The 20,205-nt window shown below is 54.0% G+C and overlaps 10 protein-coding genes across 10 annotated transcripts; 2 read left to right on the plus strand and 8 right to left on the minus strand.

Annotated features, from left to right (window-relative positions):
* Nucleotides 1-481: 481 nt before the first annotated feature.
* Nucleotides 482-2,959, plus strand: G647_08202 (uncharacterized protein; the record flags this gene model as incomplete). Its single annotated transcript, XM_008732514.1, has 2 exons — nt 482-2,584; nt 2,645-2,959. 2 exons carry the CDS (start codon nt 482-484, stop codon nt 2,957-2,959), a joined length of 2,418 nt encoding a protein of 805 aa, XP_008730736.1.
* Nucleotides 2,960-6,292: 3,333 nt separating this feature from the next.
* G647_08203 (uncharacterized protein) lies at nt 6,293-7,729 on the minus strand (the record flags this gene model as incomplete). Its single annotated transcript, XM_008732515.1, has 1 exon — nt 6,293-7,729. The coding sequence occupies one exon, from the start codon at nt 7,727-7,729 to the stop codon at nt 6,293-6,295; it is 1,437 nt and encodes a 478-aa protein (XP_008730737.1).
* Nucleotides 7,730-8,616: 887 nt separating this feature from the next.
* On the plus strand, nt 8,617-9,189 carry G647_08204 (S-(hydroxymethyl)glutathione synthase; the record flags this gene model as incomplete). Its single annotated transcript, XM_008732516.1, has 1 exon — nt 8,617-9,189. The coding sequence occupies one exon, from the start codon at nt 8,617-8,619 to the stop codon at nt 9,187-9,189; it is 573 nt and encodes a 190-aa protein (XP_008730738.1).
* A 531-nt stretch (nt 9,190-9,720) lies between these two features.
* On the minus strand, nt 9,721-10,439 carry G647_08205 (uncharacterized protein; the record flags this gene model as incomplete). Its single annotated transcript, XM_008732517.1, has 3 exons — nt 9,721-9,923; nt 10,018-10,074; nt 10,271-10,439. The coding sequence occupies 3 exons, from the start codon at nt 10,437-10,439 to the stop codon at nt 9,721-9,723; spliced, it is 429 nt and encodes a 142-aa protein (XP_008730739.1).
* Nucleotides 10,440-10,963: 524 nt separating this feature from the next.
* G647_08206 (uncharacterized protein) lies at nt 10,964-11,692 on the minus strand (the record flags this gene model as incomplete). Its single annotated transcript, XM_008732518.1, has 1 exon — nt 10,964-11,692. The coding sequence occupies one exon, from the start codon at nt 11,690-11,692 to the stop codon at nt 10,964-10,966; it is 729 nt and encodes a 242-aa protein (XP_008730740.1).
* A 1,095-nt stretch (nt 11,693-12,787) lies between these two features.
* G647_08207 (uncharacterized protein) lies at nt 12,788-13,366 on the minus strand (the record flags this gene model as incomplete). Its single annotated transcript, XM_008732519.1, has 1 exon — nt 12,788-13,366. The coding sequence occupies one exon, from the start codon at nt 13,364-13,366 to the stop codon at nt 12,788-12,790; it is 579 nt and encodes a 192-aa protein (XP_008730741.1).
* Nucleotides 13,367-13,853: 487 nt separating this feature from the next.
* On the minus strand, nt 13,854-14,448 carry G647_08208 (uncharacterized protein; the record flags this gene model as incomplete). Its single annotated transcript, XM_008732520.1, has 2 exons — nt 13,854-14,365; nt 14,418-14,448. The coding sequence occupies 2 exons, from the start codon at nt 14,446-14,448 to the stop codon at nt 13,854-13,856; spliced, it is 543 nt and encodes a 180-aa protein (XP_008730742.1).
* Nucleotides 14,449-15,043: 595 nt separating this feature from the next.
* Nucleotides 15,044-16,110, minus strand: G647_08209 (uncharacterized protein; the record flags this gene model as incomplete). Its single annotated transcript, XM_008732521.1, has 3 exons — nt 15,044-15,180; nt 15,244-15,943; nt 15,997-16,110. 3 exons carry the CDS (start codon nt 16,108-16,110, stop codon nt 15,044-15,046), a joined length of 951 nt encoding a protein of 316 aa, XP_008730743.1.
* A 1,052-nt stretch (nt 16,111-17,162) lies between these two features.
* Nucleotides 17,163-18,273, minus strand: G647_08210 (replication factor C subunit 5; the record flags this gene model as incomplete). The annotated part of the gene is made up of 2 exons (XM_008732522.1): nt 17,163-18,140; nt 18,187-18,273. 2 exons carry the CDS (start codon nt 18,271-18,273, stop codon nt 17,163-17,165), a joined length of 1,065 nt encoding a protein of 354 aa, XP_008730744.1.
* A 458-nt stretch (nt 18,274-18,731) lies between these two features.
* On the minus strand, nt 18,732-19,805 carry G647_08211 (uncharacterized protein; the record flags this gene model as incomplete). The annotated part of the gene is made up of 2 exons (XM_008732523.1): nt 18,732-19,182; nt 19,231-19,805. 2 exons carry the CDS (start codon nt 19,803-19,805, stop codon nt 18,732-18,734), a joined length of 1,026 nt encoding a protein of 341 aa, XP_008730745.1.
* Between the last annotated feature and the right edge of the window lie 400 nt (nt 19,806-20,205).

The raw sequence follows: 20,205 nt of genomic DNA on the forward strand, positions 1-20,205 counted from the left end.
GGAGACGCTGCTGGATCGAGATAGCGGCACTCGATGGGCCAGGCGGCTGCTCAGGAACGACGTCAGGGCAGCGGCGCGGTCGGCCAATGGTGAAATAGGTGTGTCAGCCACAGCTCGCTCGTAGAATTTGCAGTAATCTGCAGTGGCGTGCCCTGTCATTTGATTCCATTTTGAGATTCGTGAAGCTGGGCGTAACTCGTACTCCGGAGGTGCCTCGCATTGCAACCCGCGTTCTGCCCCAAGTACGAGTATTGCAGCACACTTAGAACCTCAACCATACAGTAAACATGTGTCTGCCCGTGGCGACCTAAGCTCCATTTTCACAGCAGGCTCGCTTCATCACTACTCTACGCATCTGTTTGGTCCAGAGAGACCACTTCTGCCGTCCTCACCAGTCGCGACCAACCTCTTCTCAAGCTGCCAACTTTTCACCTTTCGAAACAGTTCTCCCTCTGGCTGGTTGCGACTATTCCCGTCGACCATGACCACCCTTGGCGATGACCTCCTGCGCACGGTCAACAAACTCCAAGACCTCGTCTTCAACACCATCGGCAATGATTCGCTCGATCTGCCCCAGATAGTCGTTGTCGGCTCGCAGTCTTCGGGAAAATCCTCCGTCCTCGAGAACATCGTGGGCAGGGACTTCCTCCCCCGTGGCAGTGGCATCGTCACTCGCCGCCCGCTGATACTCCAACTCATCAACATCCCTCCCGATGACGACGAGACTGCCAATGGCAACGGCGATGCCCATGCTCCCCATTCCTATACCAGCGTTGCAGAGCATGGAGAATGGGCAGAGTTCCTCCACATCCCCGGTCGCAAATTCACGGACTTCAACCAGGTCCGAGCTGAGATTGAGAATGAGACGGCAAGAATAGCAGGAAACAACAAAGGCATCAACCGGCAGCCCATCAACCTCAAAATATTCTCCCCTCACGTGCTCAACTTGACCTTGGTTGATCTGCCTGGCCTGACAAAGGTCCCGATCGGCGATCAACCCGCAGACATCGAGAAACAGACCCGAACCCTCATCTCCGAATATATCGCGAAACCCAACAGTATCATCCTGGCCGTATCTCCTGCAAATGTCGATCTCGTGAATTCCGAAGCGCTCAAGCTCGCCCGTCATGTGGATCCTATGGGAAGAAGGACAATCGGAGTCCTCACAAAGTTGGACTTGATGGATCACGGCACAAATGCGCTCGACATTCTGTCGGGGCGCGTCTATCCATTGAAGCTTGGATTTATTGGCGTTGTGAATCGGTCACAGCAAGACATTCAAACAAGCAAACCGATGTCTGAGGCCCTCAAAGCCGAAGCGGAGTTTTTCAGGCATCATCCTGCATATCGGAACATGGCGACAAGATGCGGGACACAATACTTGGCTAAGACTTTGAACACGACTCTTATGGCTCATATCCGTGACAGGCTGCCCGATATCAAGGCGCGTCTGAACACACTGATGGGCCAGACCCAACAAGAGCTGGCAAGTTATGGCAGCAAGCAATTCAGCGGCAAGGAGCATCGTGGCTCGCTGATCCTCCAACTGATGACTCGATTTGCCACCTCATTCATCTCGTCCATCGACGGTACGTCCTCCGAGATCTCGACCAAAGAACTCTGTGGTGGCGCAAGGATATACTACATCTTCAACTCGGTGTTTGGCAACTCGCTCGAAACCATCGATCCTACCCACAATCTTTCCGTCCTCGACATCCGCACAGCCATACGAAACTCTACCGGTCCTCGTCCCAGTCTTTTCGTCCCTGAACTTGCCTTCGATCTGCTGGTGAAGCCGCAGATCAAGCTGCTAGAGATCCCCAGCCAGCGATGCGTGGAGTTGGTCTATGAAGAGCTGATTAAGATATGTCATACATGCGGATCAACAGAACTGTCGAGATTTCCACGACTACAGGCCAAACTCATCGAGGTCGTGTCAGACTTGCTCAGAGAGCGACTCGGTCCGTGCTCAAATTATGTCGAGTCTCTGATCGCCATTCAGCGCGCTTACATCAACACAAATCATCCCAACTTCCTCGGCGCGGCCGCCGCGATGTCATCTGTCATTGCCAGTAAGAACGAAAAGGACAAGAAAGCAGCACAGGAGCAAGAAAGGCGGAAACGAGAGCAGCAACGGAGAAAGCAACTGGGCGTCAACGGCGCGGCGACACCAGATGATGAAGAAGCCGAGCAAGAAGACAAGCCCACCACCTTACCGACCAGGAAACACCCAACTGTCAGCAGAAGTATGTCGCCCGCTGTGGCTCGTGAACGAGAGAATGGCATCGGCAACATTACAGCAACAGCGGGCTCGGCCGGTGCAGCGAGAGATTCTTTCCTCAACTACTTTTTCGGCAAGGAGAACGGATTACCAGGTGCAGCGTTACCCGGAAGCCCAGCTATCGTCCCCTCGTCTGCTTCAGTGGCACACCGACATGTCAGCCACAGCACGGACCCGAGCTTTTCGCAGAGCATACGGCGGATGGATCGTGGCAGTTTCACGGACCGATCGCCTGTCTACCCGCCAGCCATGAACGATGACTATGCGCCTGCCTCGGAGTATGGTGATGCGACGGCATTATTTGTAAGTATATTTGCGTGCGACGAAATTCTCATTGATCTTGCTGACCGTGCCACTTTCCAGCCCGAGCAGTCCGCCGAGCCTGCTTTGACAGAGCGCGAAGCCCTCGAAACAGAACTCATCCGCCGTCTCATCTCGTCTTACTTCAATATTGTCCGCGAGACCATCGCCGACCAAGTCCCTAAAGCCATTATGCATTTGCTCGTCAACCATAGCAGGGATGAGGTGCAGAACCGTCTCGTAAGCGAGCTGTACAAAGAAGACCTGTTTGGAGAATTGCTCTATGAGGATGATGGAATCAAGAAGGAGCGGGAGAAGTGCGAGAAGTTGTTGAGCACGTACAAGGAGGCCGCGAAGATTGTGGGCGAGGTGTTGTAAGCGGAGGTCGTCCACGGGAAAGAAGACGTGGATGTCATCGGTGCATGGTCCGTGGTGCGCAACTAATCGTTGTTACTAGCGAACCCTCGCCTCGAATTTTCCACAGAGAGTCTCTTCTCGCTTTCAATGTCATAGAGTCCCGACATGATCGTATGATGGCATGTATCTACCACCATTGGCTTATATTGCAAACCTGGCGTCTCCATCCGCCACCAGAGAAGGAAGAGTGGTCTGTCTGTAAGATTGTATCATGTCACATGTCATGAGTATGCTGTTTGAACAAAGCGGAACAAAGTGGATAAAATGGATATTGTTGGAAGTGATGCTCAGACAGGGGTATGTCAGAAAGTCCTGCGCAGAGTCGACGAGTGTATGCAGGTGATGGCACATGATTTCCAGACCATGCCATACCACACCATGCCATTAACGGCCTCGAAGGCACGTCAGGTAGTATGTAAATATGTATGTATGCATGCATAGTCATAGTCATAGTCTGTGCCTGAACGTACATTCTCGAGTCGTGGCGTCCTGTGAAGTCTCGTTCCGTTCCGTTCCCTCCCCATCCAAGCGTTTCCAGCAACAACAAGTCATATAATTAGTACAGTATATACCTCGTACGTCCTTGCGTGCTCTAACCTGCCTGCCTGCCTGCCTGCTTGTACTGTACTGTACTGTACTGTGTAGTGTGTAGTGTATAAGGTCTCATTCTGCATTGGTACTGGTAGGTAGTAGGTAGTAGACCACCGACGTGGCACCACTGGCGTTCAGTAGTCAGTCCTCAGTCCTCAGTCCTCGGTCCGAAGGAGGAAGGAGAGGATCGTCCGTCTCCCGTCCTTGAGGACGCCGTAGTCATTGGACGGGCTTGAACTTGACCCCGAACTCGACGATATAGCGATTGCATTTGTGGGGGATAAGGTCATAGCTGTCTTTCGAGGGCCCGCCCGCACAGTCGACTGAGTTACTCAATTCATTGTGGATTCCTGACAGGGCGGTAAGGACGCGGGAGAAAAGGGGTCGGCTGATTGATGCTGAGCTGATGCTGATCATAGCCCTGGCAATGACGCCGACGATGATGCTGGCGATGATGCTGACACTGACGCAGAATATAAGGGCAGCATTCTGCGTTGATCATGCTGTACGATACAGCCTGTATTAACCAGGATATACAACGCGCCAGGCAAGGTAGGTAGGTATATAGGTAGGTAGGCAGGCCGGCGGTTGCGTCCCTTGTCCGCCCACTTCCTTCCTCCCTTCCTTCCTCCCTACCTCCCTACCTCCCATCCAACCGTCCGCGAGATGAAGAGTGACGAGTATACTGGACCTTCACGAGGTAGGCGGCAGAGAAGACGACGGAGCGGGTAGAGACGACAAGAACACCGTGACGATTACGGGGAAAGTCGTGCTCGCATCCGCAGCCGCACCCGCACTCGTAGTCATAGTCTCTGCAGTGCTCGGCAGTGGTAATGGCAGCGGGGGACTCGGCGTATCGACTGGAAATGGACAACCAGGACTAGGACTTCGACTTCTGCTGACGGTAGGAGCAGCTGAGCTTGATGAGCTCGGGGATATTGAGAGTGGGAATGGCGACGGTGCCGATTCCGACTGGGACTCTGTCTCGATATTCGGACGAGGTTCTGGGAAAGGTACAGGTACAGGTACAGGTAATGTCGATATCGCAGTGGTGGGAGGGAAGGTCGTTATGCCTGACGATGTTGGTGGCGGCGTCGAGGTTGACGACGGCGAAGAAGGCACGATCACCGTGTCTATTATGAGATCCCCGGTTAAGGATGTCAATGTCGATGTCGATGTCGATGCCGGTGGTGTCTCTGCCTGGGCCTGGCGTTGTTCGATTCCCGCGCCATTGGACCTGACCTGATCGTCAATTTGTAGCAAGACGCGCGATGGGAATGCTAAGGGAATGCTCTCGGCGGTAGGTAGCAGTAGCACTAGTACGAGTCCTACATACCGGTCGTGCTTTGTATTTCCCGGCCAAGAATGGAGAGTCTCGACTCTTGCGAGTGATTTGTATGTGATGTGATGTGATGTGATATCCCTCACCTGAAAGGTTTTGCTCGTCGCTTGCCATGCGTTCCATCACCCGGCACCAAACTCACGGATGTTCCTGGTGGCACAGCGGTTCTGGTCTCGGCCATCGACAACGACGAGTCCTGTCGTATTGTGATCTTTGGGAGTATCGGGAACGGTACAGGAGAGGCTGATGTGGGTGTTGGGTGCCAGAGGAGCGCCAAACTTACAGCGCACGCAAGATGTAATGCTGTCGTCCTTAGAATCATATCGGGGTCGTGTCGTTGATGTTCTGGTTGAGTTCGTGTCGAGGATCGCGCCGTTGATGGTCTGGTCGGCTCGGTGGTCAAGAGGGTAGGGGGAGGAAAGGAGAATGGCAGGAATTGAATCGGCGAGTACGATACATAACGAGCCCATGAAGATATATATCAATCGCATAAGAGAGGGGACTGCTTCCCTTCCTTCCCTTGCTCATGGAAATGTTTCCAACTTACAGCACTCGGTACCATGCTGCCAGCAATCGCGGTGCTACATAGACGTCACCTACAAGGATGGTGTCAACGGCCAAGCGCCCGCGGCCAGTGGTCACGATCGCAACACGCCGTGTATCCTACCCTATCCCACCGGCGGAACAGGTGGAAGCCAGAGAATGTCAGGCTGGATCGGCTCGTGGAACCATACCCAGCCATGACATGACATGGTGTAGGCAGTGGCAGTGGCGGTGGCAGTGGTAGGATTGTCGTTGCAGCAGTTCATGTCACGTCACGTCACGTCACGCCATCATGCTAGAACGCTCGCGGATGATGCGCGCTTGGGTGGTCGATAGGAAGGTCGTGCACGAACGATGCTGACCATGAACTCGACAGGGTGATGGAAATCGAGGTGGTCGAGTGGACGATTGGTGGGTGGTGAAGTGCGCCACGTGTTTTGAAACAATTTCGAAACACCAGGGGACAGGGGCTCATAGAGGAGCTCGAGAGGGCGTTCACCAAGGGAGTCACAGTCTACTGTAGGTGGGGGTCGTACGCGGGGATCCGTCAGTCAGCAAAGCAATGTACCTTGTACTCCGTCGTGTCCATAGGTCAGGAATTATGCCTTATCCCGTACTCCGTGCTGTTCTCCGTGTTGGATATGAAGCAGAACAACTAAAGCCACTTTGTACTGCGCGATTGAGATTGAAATCGTACTGGGTATGTCCACTCCTTCGCAAAGACCAAACTCCAACAAGTAATCTATACATGTTTGTCGAAAAGCCGTCGAAGCCGGGATGCATCTGGCAACCAGGGCCATCCGAGTGGTGGCACTCCTTCAATAGTAGCTTGTGGCCCTGCCACCGTAATCTCGTTGAGTCCCAGGGAATGCGCCTACTGGTTCCTTGGCCATGTCCGCCTCGTCATCCGAACTGTTTGCGGCAGCGAGGTCATCCTCGTCCGGAGGAGCCCTCATGGATGCCAACTCGTCCTCTTCCACCAACGCCGGCTTCCATCTCTCGTCGATGGGCATGTTCATCCCGCTCGGCAGAGTCGCCAGCAGAGGCTTCCATTCAGGGACCAACTGGTTGCTGATGGTGTCATTCTCCTTGTTGAACTTCTTGGCCAGGTATTCCACGATCCGGGCCTCTTCAAGCTTTCCACCGTCCAGGCCCCAGTTTGTGCTCCCCTTTTCAATGCGTTTGTCTTCTCTCCGCTCGAGCCATGAGTTCTTCAGTTTCCCGAGACCAGACGACTTTGTCCCTTCCTTGGCCACGTCAAGCCCGAGCTCGTCCATGGCTGCCCGGATCCAGGCGATCGCTTTTCCGATCTGCCCAGCCCCGTCCTCATCTAATGCCTGAAACCGGCATGCTTTTGCTCGGGACGATCGTTGGATGCCGTCACAGTACTCTAGCAGGTCCTTGGACACTCTTGCGCCTTCCATCTTCAGCGCGGCCAACGAGGCAGACGCGTGTTGTGATGCTCCAATGCATAGCCGTGTCAGCACTTGGGCACGTACCTTTGGAATTTGAGGCGCTCGGATCATCCACTCCTTGTCGTCTTTGTTTCTTGACTGGATCAGGAGTGCTGGATAGGGGTCGTCTTTCAGCACACACAGGAGATTGAACTCTGCATGCGTCAAGTGCTGGAGACCCGATTGTACGGCGGGGGACACGTCAACCGCTGCGGAGGGAAATGTAGGAGGCCCATCTGTCGATGAGTTCGCTCTCAGTAGTAAATACGAGTGGAGAGAGTAGGCTGTCTTCAGAAATTTGGTCGCGTTCTGGACCGACGCCGTCCGTTCTTCAGGAGTCGGGCTGACTGCGGCGTACAGGCCCAGTAAAGACTGCCTGGCCAGTAAATTTTGTATCAGCGCCAGGGTGTGGTGGATGAAGAAAATCTCATAGTCAAGGCCTTTGCCCTTGACACGTTCATTGTCACGACCCGGGATCGCAGTGGAGCTGAGTGTGGGACGCCATTCGATCTCGGGCTCTTTGGCGAGTGCAATATCAACGTCCTCTCCAGCCACGGCCTTACCAGACAGTGCGAGATCTAAGCTGCTGAGGTAGCGTAAGTAGGTTTGGATCGTGGACGAAAGTGACAGCAGATTATTTGCCTGCTGGGAGGGGGACAATCTCTTGTGCGTTTTCAATGCCGCCCGGACAATGGCTCGCTGAGATGTAGCCGCTGAAGGAAGTGAGGGATGGGTGGATGAGGTCAGGCTGGCCTGGAACGAGATATGGGACGTTGTGGAAAGCACAAACGGAAACGGCATTCTTCTGTTTTTGGTCCTCCTTATGAGGTATGATTTCCTCAACCAGGGAATGCCAGGGGCAAGTCTCAGGACTGGGTTGTTCAAAAGTGAGGTTGCTTGTTCCCGCCGTGCCTGTTTCCAAGGCTTGGTGACGGTTAGTCAACTTGTGCTTCTCCGTATAAAACGCTACGGAGGAACCATCTGACGCATGCCCAAATGTAGTGGATCAGCCACGTGATCTTTCCTAACTCCGGGCTGGAGCTCGATCTCGTGTTCCCTTTCCAGCAGCAAAGCCCCAAGCCCCCTTGTCCAGGCACATCTCCTCCACAATCACCCGGAATATTCCATTTGACTCCGGACCTTATTCGCTTTCAGTATACCTTTCCTGCGAAAAGGGGAGGGCACGGGAAGGAGTCTTATCTGGGTCCCCTCTGATCAGCTCCACCGCCGCCTCGTGCGCGAGTCTGACATGATATTTCGCCATATTGCGAGAAATGCGTCGGACCCCCCACAACTGCCGACCGACGGTGGGACAAGGATACTGCTGTCCATGCCCCATCCGAATGCTGAGAGGGGGGGATCCCGTCGTGAATCGGACTTGCGGATTGCTTCGAGGGGATTCCATCTCCTCAATCTGGTATTGATGAGCGACCGGCGAGTGTACGGCACGCGAACGAAGCCTTTTACCCCTCATACCATGCAGGCAAGCCCGAGAAAAAGCCCCCGTTTGTGTACGGGTGAGAGCGCGGTACACTGCCGGGTGCTCTGCTGAAATGATATAAAAGGTTGGTCCCAGGGTGGTGCTGTTCGAGCCCCGTCGTAAATTGTCATCTACTAGAATACCGTTCACCGTACACGCGAGAGAGTCAAAGCACGAAGATCCTGCACCAAGAATCCTCAGAGCAACCATGGCACCATCACTCCATCCTTTGATCGACAACGGCCTCGTCAAGGGCAAAGCCGACTTCCCTGGCGGCACTCTCCGCTGCCACTGCAAATCCAACCCGGTCGAGGTCGAGATCAAGGGCAACGTCCTCCACAACCATGCGTGCGGATGTTCTCAGTGCTGGAAACCAGAGGGCGCCCTCTTCTCTGTCGTCGCCGTCACCCCCGACGAGAACGTCAAGGTCACCAAGAACGAAGACAAGCTCGCCGTGCTGAACCCGGAAGCCACCATCCTCCGTAAGGCGTGCAAGGACTGTGGCGTGCACATGTACGGGCCCATCGAGAAGGATCACGCCTTCAAGGGCCTCAGCTTCGTGCATGTCGAGTTGAGTGACGACAAGGGATGGCAGGAGCCGCAATTCGCCGCGTTTGTGTCCAGCTTGATCGAGCAGGGATATCCACCGGAGAAGATGGGCGAAGTCAGGCAAAAGCTGAAGGATATCGGGTTGGAGCCGTATGACGCGCTGAGTCCGCCGCTGATGGATGCTCTGGCAACATATGCAGCGGAGAAGTCGGGTAAGAGAAGCAAGCTCTGAATGGGAGAGGCATAAGGATTCTGTGAGCACGACGATCTCGATAGCATCAAGTCAGCTCGAGAAGGGCCCATTGCCACAAGTGAAATTCAGGCCGTATAGCATCATGCTATCCTTCCATAAGCTAGGAATTCCAAAATCAAAAGTTACCTTACGTGCACCTCACTTTCACGATGAAAGGCTTACTCGCGAAGTGCCAGAGCAGATGTGAATGCGAAGCTAGTCATCGCACGCCGGCTTAAGAGCACTCCGTGCTATGTACCACTTCAAAGCGTGTGGCAGGTTCTGTCCATATAACTTTCCAAGGACGAATGCCAAAGGAGCACATTGAATTGTTGAGCTTGCGGTAGCTAGATCACGTCCTGACTGCTGAGACTTCCTAGAAGTAGCATCTTTTATCATCACTCAATGCGAGACGGCCGTTGACTCCTCCGTTGTACGGGTTCGTCGGCCCGTGGTATGTACAATATCTCCGCTTGTCATGGGAGATACGGTGCTTGTTGTGCACGACCCTTTTGATTTTTCGAACATCTTCTAGTACAGCGTCGAGCCACCCTTGCCGGTTGTGTTCCCAGGTCTTGTATCTGACCCTCTTGAACCCTTGGCTTCTTGCGCACTGGGATAATTTGTCAGGACCTCTGGACCGCCAGCGGGACCATCAACACCGGGGATATAATTCTGCTGCCGGCCTCGGAAACCAAGTTCGCGGGTGGATTTGAGGAGTTGCAGGTAGCGGTCTGGTTCGGGTTGATTAGCCGCTGAAGACAAAGAGATTACCGTGATACCGTGAGGGCGCCTCGGTGATAGGTAGAGTAGCAATGGGCCTTTTACCTCTGTATTTCCCACATTTCTCAAGGTGGTTGACTCCTTCACGGGCGTAGCATTTTCCTGAGCAGCGATCACGTTAGAAAATGGCCTGGACAGAAGTATCGCAAAACAGTGCAGCGCCGCCTGACGGCCTGCCAGCTTCGTTGAAACATAAAGTCAGCCCGTCCGCCAGCTTCACGTAGACGATGGACCCCGTCTCATGCCATTTCCCAACTGACTCCACCGCAAACTGTGTAGAAGAGGGCAGCACACATACCCATCTCTTCGCCGACCAGCCTCCGCATCATTTTCTGAACCCACTGCTCCCGGATGATGGCATCTCTGGCGTCGGCGACCGCCTCATTGTCTTGGAAATCGACACCTTCGAACGTGGGCGGGACTTTGGGCTTCTGGCGCAAAAAGCCCTCGGATTCAGGAGTGGGCATGGTGACCGTTGTGGAAGACTGTTCAGGCCGTGGGAGAGGTAGGATGTGGATCTATGGACAGGAAACGAGCGCAGGCCAAAAGAAGCGCTCGTCCCTCTGGCCCAGGTGTGGCTTACGACTGAGCGGCGTCGGGAAGAGGAAGTGCGATTGAAAGGAGCTCTCGACTGTCTGGCGTGGTGTTGATGACCGTGCCAGAGCTGCAGTCCTGAGAACCACCCAACACGAGCTACTTAAGAGCGGCGGCAGCCGACCACTACGCCTGATTCCACTTTTGGTATGCAGCCGCCGCCGCTCTTGTCTGTGCTCGACACTCATTCCAGCACTGCTGCGGAGCTCTGCTCGTTGCAACTTAGCAGACATGAAAATGGACAGTTATAATTAAATTGATATCACGTGCTTGCACAGCTGTGGTGAATACATTATTGTTGCCAAAATAGCAGATCAGTCGCTGGTTTCGACACCACGCGATCCTCGCTGCAGCCATGCTGGCTTTCCGAATCCAATTGCTCCCTCCCTTTACCAAGTCACACACCGACGCTGCACTGTTTCCCTTCTGAAGCACCAGCAAACGCTGCGAAAGATAATCTCCCGCCGAGAGGCGAACTCTGTGTAGCTGCCGACATGTCGCCAGGACTCTGTTCTAGCCCCTTCTTGGTCGGCGAGATCTCACATTGATTCCATCCTACCCGGCGACGGAATCCATCCACCATCTTTCCCACGCTGTCTGCGGGTGGCGTTCTCTGCGTTTCCGCCTGGGTCTGACACTCCCATGCTTCTTCCGGCTGTTCCCTCTTCGCTGCGAGAGGCGCCTCCATTATCATGGCCAGTGTGGTTGAGGCCCGGAACAACCTTCTCCTCCCGACCTCGGTGCCTCGTTCGTTCCACTCTGCCGACCGGGCCAGGATCCGCCGCTCGAGGTCCTCCCGCATTTGGATCTCAAACGCTTCGATGCGGGCATCGCGCTCTTCCTGGCACTCTGGGCACAGGGACTTGACTCGGAATGTATGCAGAGGATGGATAAGGTTGCGCTGGCAATCTGTGACGGGGGGCGGTGTTGCCGGAGGACTCGGGAGTGATGCGTGCCCCTCCTGGGACTTCTTGGGATGGTAGCTCTCGACATTCTTTCTTTCTTCCTTGTGATCCGGATGAATGGCCTGTGCGTCTCGGTGCGAGCAACGACAGTCCGCGATCGGATTGCCGGACAGTTCAAGATGCCCGCACACTAGGAAGAGGGAAGCGTGATAGTAACACATCTTGCGCTTCTGCTTTCCTGGTTTGATAGTTGGAAGCTCGTAAAATGTGTGTCTCTGGCTGTGTCTCGGGTCTTTCAAGGGTAGAATGAGGGGCAGCAAAAGAAGTCAAGGACAGTCCACATAGCGAGAGAAAGTCAACGAGCCCCAAACGACGACGAGGAGCATCAGCGACAATTTGTCACAGGCCAGCTGCGTCTGCCCTCGAGTGATATGCTCGTTTGGCTCTTTGTGCTCGTGGTCGAGGACAATGGCATTGTGCCGAAAGCGACTTTCGTACTTACTTATTGTTGCCCATCGCTGCCTCCTGTGCACGTGGAGGTCATGGCCCAGCAACCTCTTACACTGTTCTTTTGACAGAAGTGTAAATGCTGAGAATCAGTGGGCACTGCTGCCTCAAAGTCGCGATCAGCGCGCGAACTCCCAGCCCCCTATCGATAACGAGACATCAAACTTTGGTCCTCGCCGCTTTGCAAATTTCCGGCCTAAGTCTAAGTTTACTAGTCTGCGGGGCCACCGCGGTGACATGTCGGCAATGACGCTGTGGCACGTGACCCCGCTTGTGGCCCGCCACCTTTCCCTCTTTGGCACCCAGTTTTCGTACCCAGTACGGAGTAAAGTTCCTCAACGCTGGGCATCACCACCTCTCACATCCCGTACTCGGCATATTCAGGGTGAGAAAAAGGCTCCATCTATGGGATTTATATTGGCTCCATCTCTACCAATCAGGGACTGTCCTAGTACTTGGCTCGAGCTTGAAGGTAGTAGGACTGGTCACGAGCTGGTGAGAATAGAGAGTCGCCGTTCCTAAGCCGCACAACGACAAGACATACCAAAACCTTGCCGCAGACCGACGAATGACCGGTGAATGATTTCTGATGATGGCCTCCGCTAATTGGGCAAGGAGAGGATAACTGAGAAATATGGCCGGAGAACATTCGCGCACCGTAGCAGCAGAACATTCCTACAGACAGATCGAAGCCATCACGGCGATGCTCAACCATGTTCCCTCATCGCCAAACCGGGGCTCTTGGGCTCAGACCTTTTGGGCTATCCCTGGGTATCTCGACTCCGCTAAGCTAAGCTCATGCCTCTGGCCTACTCCTCTGCGGCCAACACCATCGCGGGCCGGTTTGCTCCGTCGCGGCCCTCTCGACCCTCGTTCAGCGCGCTAGCAATATCGGCCTTCTTGCCCGTCCAGTCTTCTTTCTCTTCTTCCTCGATCTCCTTCCCCGTCCGCTCCCCTCTCTTATGCAACTCCGCCTCATGGTCGGCGACCTTCTTGTCAAGATTCTGCGTCAGGCTCTGTTCCTCGCCGTGCCCGCCGCCACCACCACCTCTCACAGCGTCTGCAACGTCGCCTTCGCCCGGCATGCGCATCTGCTCGCCCTCTAGATTGCTGTCGCCCTTGGCGTAGTTCTGCGCATCGGAGCCGGGAACCGACTTCTCGGTCAACGGGCCCCGTTCGCATGCAGCCATGGAGCCGAAGTTCGCTTCGTCGCCATGTTTCTCCGGTACGTCGTGAGGTTGACGGTGGTCGATGGTTTTGGATTGGGTGGAGGGGGCATCTTTTGAGGTGGACTGTTCTTCTGAGGTTTTTGAGGCGGGATTTTGACCTTGGTTCAAGCCGGTTTGTTGGCTCGGCTGTGAGGGAGCCTCCGGGTCGAGGGCAGACATTCTGGCGCTTGGGTTGAGCTTGATCGGGTGGCTTGTTCGGAGTGAACACGAAATCACAGCAGAGGGGTTTTAGTGAAATTAAGCGGACGTTGAGCGCAGTACGGGCAGTAAGTCACACTGTGCGGGGATCAAGGTGATCGCCAGGAAATCAGGCAGTGACGTCAAGGAAACGAAAGCCAGGGCCCTGACAACAAGAGGGAAACACGAGTAGCCGAGCCGGTCACAGGAATCGCAAGAAAAGCAGTTTGTGTAAGAGTTGAAGATAAGACTATCAATACTGCGCAGTAGTCACGACAGTGTCAAGGTCACAGACTGGGATTGTTTGAGCGCAGTGATTGATGTCCGTGTGATGTCATTGTGGTTCATGCTCGGTGGCTTGTGGCGTAACCAAGCCGACTTGGCTGCGCTTCGGAATAACAGTTCTTCCGAATGTCCATGCACGCCGTGTTTCTTCATCCACCACTTCCACTTCCCCGGGACATCTCCCCTACTGAGCCTGCATACAACCATCGCTGCCGCAACGCAGTTGGACTTCCTCAATTGTCAGCACTCCGTCTTTGTTGATGTCGTGTGCTCGAAACTTTGCCTCCACATCCCTGGCGTAGTCTGAAACTCTGCGCTCGGCGGTGACGTTGAAGTAGCCAAAGTAGTCGTCCAGGTCAATCACATTGACGCCGTTGTGCTTTCTTCCGCGACAGACGTGGTTGAATGTGTTTTGCAAGTCCGCTAGCATCTCGGGATTGTATGGTGGACGAGCGAACGAGCTGGAGATTGTCGGCCGGGCCATTCTCGTGACAGATGCAACCAAGTTGGCGTCATCATCACGCAGGACTGTCGTGGCTGGGACGTCGCGTTTCTGGGCGCTGCTGATCTCAGTCGGAGGAGGGTACCATGTGGTGATGTGGCTCGCGCGACAAGTCCAGGTGGTGCCAACAGGGGCAGTGATGACAGATGTCCATTCGTGGTCATCAGCTTCGATAACTTCGCGGATCACTTGAACTGCGGAAGACAGTCAGCCAAGAAGACAAGTCAAAGTCCAGAGGACGGACACCTACCGCCTTTGCAATCACAGCAGAATCCATTGCAGGGCTTGTACCCGCAGCAGGGCGTTCCGGCAGAGTTGTCGCCGCAGTCGCCTCCTGCGTCTGGGCGGCAGCACTTGGCGTACACTCCAGAGAAGGCGGCCTGGAAGAGAAAGAGGAGAACGGGAAGGATGGTTGAATAGAGCATATCGAAGAGATCCGATTAGTTTAGGTAGAGACTGTATGTTTCCTCGCTCTGCTTGACGCATGCAATGATGAGGTCAGCGCGCGAGATACAACTTTGCGAAGAAGCGACGACTTATGTAGCCATAGAAAGTGCGCTTCACTTCGCCAAGCGATCTGTCTTCACTCCTACAGTATCCAGCATGAGTCACGCCGCAGCCAAGTGAAACAACTGTCACCTGGATGGGCACGGTGGCGGTCAGTGACAACAATTGCTTGTAACCTACGACGGCGAGTAGCGGTCCGCCCAGAGCGGATAGACATTCACAAAGCTCATTCACCAGGAACATGACAAGATTGTTTATAGCTTGACAAATGTCTCCCGTTCTCACCCGGCACCCTTGGCCGACATGGCAGAAGCACCCGCACTATCCAAGCGCTTTCAATATAGCGGTACTATTACCCATGAATCCTAAAGACTAGTCAGCTTTGTTTCTGCCACGTACTTGACGGACTCACCGTAGCCCTGAGCGTTGTATCTTGTCATGTTCACTGCGTACGAGGGGCTGGTTGTCTGCGAGATGTCGTCGACGTACACCACGTCATAACCTGAGCAAGGATGTTAATTAGCACGCGACGGCAGAGTGATGTGACAACATGGTGACTGCTTACCCTTGAAGTAGGCGTCGACGAGCGTCGACCAAACACACTGATCAGCGTTGACACCGCCGAAGAAGAGAGTCGTCATCTCGTTCTCCTGCAGCCACAGTCCCAATGGGGTCTGGGGACCCCACAGTCCGGACAAGCGGTTCTTGTTGAACAACAGATCGGTGCCGGCCTTGATGCCCGCGTCCTTCATCGTGCCCAGGACGCCATATGGTTCGGCGTTCCAGGACCCTCGCATCAACAGCCTGCCCACTTCGATCGTGCTGCCGTTCTCCTTGAGCGTGCCCATGTCGCTCCCGAAGCTGTCGTTGGCCAGGTTACTGCCGCCGCTGAAGCCGGCCTTGAACGCGGGAGGGATCGTCAAGAGGTCGTACTCGGTCAGACCCCAGTTGACCCAGAGGATCTTCATGCCGTGCTTGCGGAATCCCTCGATCATCCGGACGGTTGGCGCGACGGCAGCACGCCCATCAGTGGCCCTCGGGGAGAGCTCCGGGTGCAAGAAGTAGTTCTGCATGTCGATGATGACCAGAGCCGTGCGGTTCGGCTCGATCTTGATGGCCTCACGCCTGCCCATCATCGGAAGGGTCTTTGGGCTTGTGGTCGGGGACCGCAGGCTTCGAGTCAAGTCAAAAGTCCCGTTGGTGATGGTCCAGTAGTTGTAGTAGCTGCCGAGCGTCATAGTCGCATCCTCGAAGCCATCTCCGATCTGTACGAAAAATAGTCAATTGGGAGTTCCAGGCAAACGGAGAGGGTACCGACCATTGCATATGCCTGACGCTCCTCCAGTTTCACAGGGGTAGCGGAGCATAGCTGAGACAGTAAAAGAGCTGAACCGAGCAGCTTCAGTGCGGCGAGGACAGTTGAGCCGGCCATGGTTGGTGGGTTCTCGACAAGGCTGAAGGGGGATAGGAGACACAGCAACAGAGCAACACCGCCGCACACAAAGATGATACTCCCGTCCCCGATCACCAGCATCCTTTCACCTCCATCTTTATACCCATCCCATTGCCCTCTCGACTACCGCTCACTCCCCGGGCAACAGCGGAGATGTGCATCTTCCAAAGCCATGTTCTGCTGAAGCGACTGAATACCAAGCGACGTTCTATAGCCGAAACCGGAAGGTCAGGGCTTTGTCGCGCAAACGTTGATAAGGAAACCGGCTCTCCACCGGGCAATCCCCGCAATGGGTCCGGGCACGTTTTAACTTCCTGAGATTCCTCTCTCTCAACAGCTTCGTGTTGTACGAGGGCCTTATCTTCAACATTTTACTTGAAAGCTTTGCCGTCGATCTACTGAGCTGGCTATCAACACTCATCCTTCGACGCTCATGGCCAAAAAGCTCAGACAGGAAGGAAAGATACCGAAGCAGTGCCGATCTCCGCCGAGGCTTGGGGTTTTCTTTGTGAGGTCTTGACCGCCGTCCCTGCCGATGAGAAGCACAGACCTGGCGCTCAGAAAACATGACCGCCGAACCATGCAGATATGTCGGCGAGCTTGCAGCATGTCGATAAGAGATGAGCACGTAACGGCTATTGGCAACCCGTGGGCGGCGCCAGCTTCACCAATCCATATCCATCTTCAGCCGAAGAGCGCGTCGGATTCGTCGGTGAGTAGATAATGTCTCGCCAAAAGTGGCGTGGTTGAGAGATACATCGTGGCAGCCATATGGCCCTCTCGCCAATCGAAGGCCGAAAGGTACGATGGAACATCTGTGTGTTGCCTAGACCCTGATGTCGGTCTCTCAAGCCGATCGTTATCCCGGTTCGACCACACCTCCTGCCTCAAACGCCACGTTCATACATCGCTGACTCATATCGCTGGAATGCATTTGCGACCATGTCGACGCCTCCATCGTGTCACACATTCATGTGTCGTCCCGCTCCGTATCTGGTCCATGCCGGTCTTTGTCTGCTCAGTCTACGCGCTCAGAAGTCCATGCCCACGAGATATCCTTCGAAAATCCTCATAAACTTGGCCACAAACGCCTCGAGGTGGAAGATGACTTTGCTTCCCAACCTAACCCGATGCTCGTAGAAACTTGCCCATTTGACAATCTCTGCCTTGAGAGCATCATCCACTTCTGGTTGCGCGACAAGCTTCCACGTCAAAGTTTTGAGAATCATGGTTGCGGGAATACAGTGTGTTAGCAGGTCGTATAATTTGGCTCTCGTCGCGAGAATCATAGCCGGTGACCGTTCGCGGATGATGTCTCGTGCAATCTGCTCGATGAGAAGCTCCCAATCTGGCGGCGGGATAGGCGTCTTCTCGCTGGGTTCTGGATGTTGCGCGTACACGGCTTCGAACATCAGCAGTGCTTTCCTCAGGTTGCGTCCTGACTCTTTTGCAATCCGATCATTGAGCGCCGGTATGATTTTCCAGTTCTCCTTCTTTCCGGCTTTCACCAGCGCGTCGCAGATTTCCGATTCTGTGGGTGCAGCCACTCGGATAAGGAGTGTTCGAGAGCGAATGGGTGCGATTATGCCCGCCGTGCTGTTTGCCACAAGGATGAGTCGGACGTTTGCTGAGTACTTCTCCATAGTACGGCGTAGTGCGGCTTGCGCGTCGCGAGAAAGACTATCTGCTTCATTGATCACCACGACTTTGAAGCGTTGTTTTGCTGTGAGATCAACCTGCTGTGTCTGTGCTACCTCTTTTAACAGATCTTGGATGACAACCCGATCATAATTTCCAACGTCGCTCGGGGTAATCTCTAGGTGGTAAACGGAGGACACGATGTTGAATTCCAGTTTTCTATTCGTCGAGGTCGTGAACATACGGGCGTCGATCTTGATCTTCTCGGCTCCGGGGCCATAGAGGGCGCGTAAGGTTGCTAGAATTCGTGTCTTCTTGCCTGCACCGGATGGGCCGTAGAAGAGGAGATGGGGGAAGTCGGCGGAAGAGGCCTGGCATTGAGTGAGCGCTGAGCTCAATGTGAGGTGAGCATCTTACCAGTGCTGCGAGACGATCCGAGAGATCCTTATGGTATGTCAAAGCGTCCAAAGAGCGAGGCCGCAGTTTATCAACCAGCAGCGCCATGGTTGCGAGATAAAGTGAGCGAAGTTTCTTGGGTCAGTGTGTGTTCAAAACGTCTTCATCGAGACGCGTCGAAAGCGCGTAAAGTGACTTTAGAATGACGTCAACGCCTAGCCACCAGCCAAAGACAAACTTCTACTTTGTACGGAGAACAGTCAGCGACAGTAAACAGTTGGAGCGAGATCGATCCTACGTACAACGACGTGTATGTAACCAAGGCGGCATTTACGAGGAAAACTCCGCTAATGCCCATCAGAGAGCTAGTAACGGATATTACCATGGAACTGGAACGTGCCAGCGATGTGTTCTTGAAGCAGCAGTCATGGAGATCTCACGAAACCCCGTGCAATTGCGCTGCATAGCAAGACCTTTGAAGCCGTTAAATTGGTCTCGCTAGGTGCGCCCTCCTTTCCTCTTCAACGGGACGCAGGACACGTCCTTTTGAATTCTCAGAGCGTGACCTATACAGTGTGCTCCCGCCTGTATCTCGATCTCATTCTGCGTGGAATTGGTGCACGCCGACGACTCGTGCTCAAGTTGAGCTCTTGTATCGTTCTCTCATCTGCTGGCTGCATTCCTGGCGCCTCTGGACTTCCAACCGCCGCCTCCGCCACAGCCTTGACAAACTCAGCTTCAGCGATATCTCGTAGTATCTCTGGACACGCTCGAATCCTGCTCATTATCGGGTGCATGTGGTTTTCTCTGAAATGCCTCATTCCTTTCATCCAGATATTGTAGTTGTGGAGAAGAGACATCAACACATCATAGAGGCGATTCATCGCGTCTTGGACATCAGTGTCAACCTTTTCCAGCGCCAACAGCTCAAGGAACGAGTTGTAGACATAAGCATCGAAAATGTGTGTAAGCTCCTCCAGGAAGGTCTTCTCCGTCCGACAAGGTAAGGAAACGTATCTAGTGAACAATCAGCACTCTCCGACCACAGGCAATGTTGCTACTCACTGCGCGATCAGCTTTGCTCTTTGTCGATAATTGCACCACAAATCTTGCCTCTGAGGTGCAATGTTGAATGGTGCACGGGCTCTCACAAATTCGATGTTGTCGATCTCGTCGGACACCTTGTTATTGGCTTGTAGAACCTGCGTCAAAATTGACTGGATCCTGCTGAATACCTCAGGCTTGTTCGAATCGACGTAGCCCTCGTAGTAATCACCGTTCGCCGGAAATAATAGGGACCCGAGCATCGTCATTTCTCTTGCCAGGTTCTCAAATCCCTCTTTCGAACTTAGAGGAAGGTCGGCACTCTCAATCCCTTCGAGGAACAGCTCCAATGTCGGCAGAACTGACTCCTTACCGCAGCCATAGCTTGTCCGAAGTGGAGTGGTATGGGCCGTAGAGTTTGCATTCCTCGAAGTGGGCGTCTCTTGGTGGTTTGTGGCACTTGAACACGGCGAGGAAAAGTGTTCGTTGATTTCGTATGCGGGAATGAGCGCCTCAGCTGCATCGAATTTAATGTCTGGATAACGGTCGAAGAGGTCAGAGAGGTCAGAATCTGTTAGGTCGAGCGAGCCGGCCATCGTTCAAGGCTTATCAACCACGGTGGTGCGTTTGAAAGTCAAAGATTCGAAACACAAACTTGAGAAGACCCGCACTGGAGATCATCTCGAACAAATGAAGGCAGAAGCAAGTCAAAGGATTCGAAAGTACAAGAACGTGCAGGAGAGGCAGTTTCACTGGACATCTTCAGGTGCAATTGCCTTCCCTCAACCAGGGCAGGCATCATCGGAGAGGGAGGTAAGAGAGTCGGTCACTCATCAAAATTTCATTCCATTCAACTTGGCACATAAGTTTACCAACTGTATTCCAGCACAGACCATGGATTGAGGACCTGTTGATGAGGAAATCATTTGGCTCTGCAAACTACCTTGATGAGAATCAATGACATAACGTCAATATATCTTCAAAGTAGAGTGCTAT

This window comes from Cladophialophora carrionii, assembly GCF_000365165.1.
Source record: "Cladophialophora carrionii CBS 160.54 unplaced genomic scaffold supercont1.7, whole genome shotgun sequence".
Taxonomy (NCBI): Eukaryota; Fungi; Ascomycota; class Eurotiomycetes; order Chaetothyriales; family Herpotrichiellaceae; genus Cladophialophora; species Cladophialophora carrionii.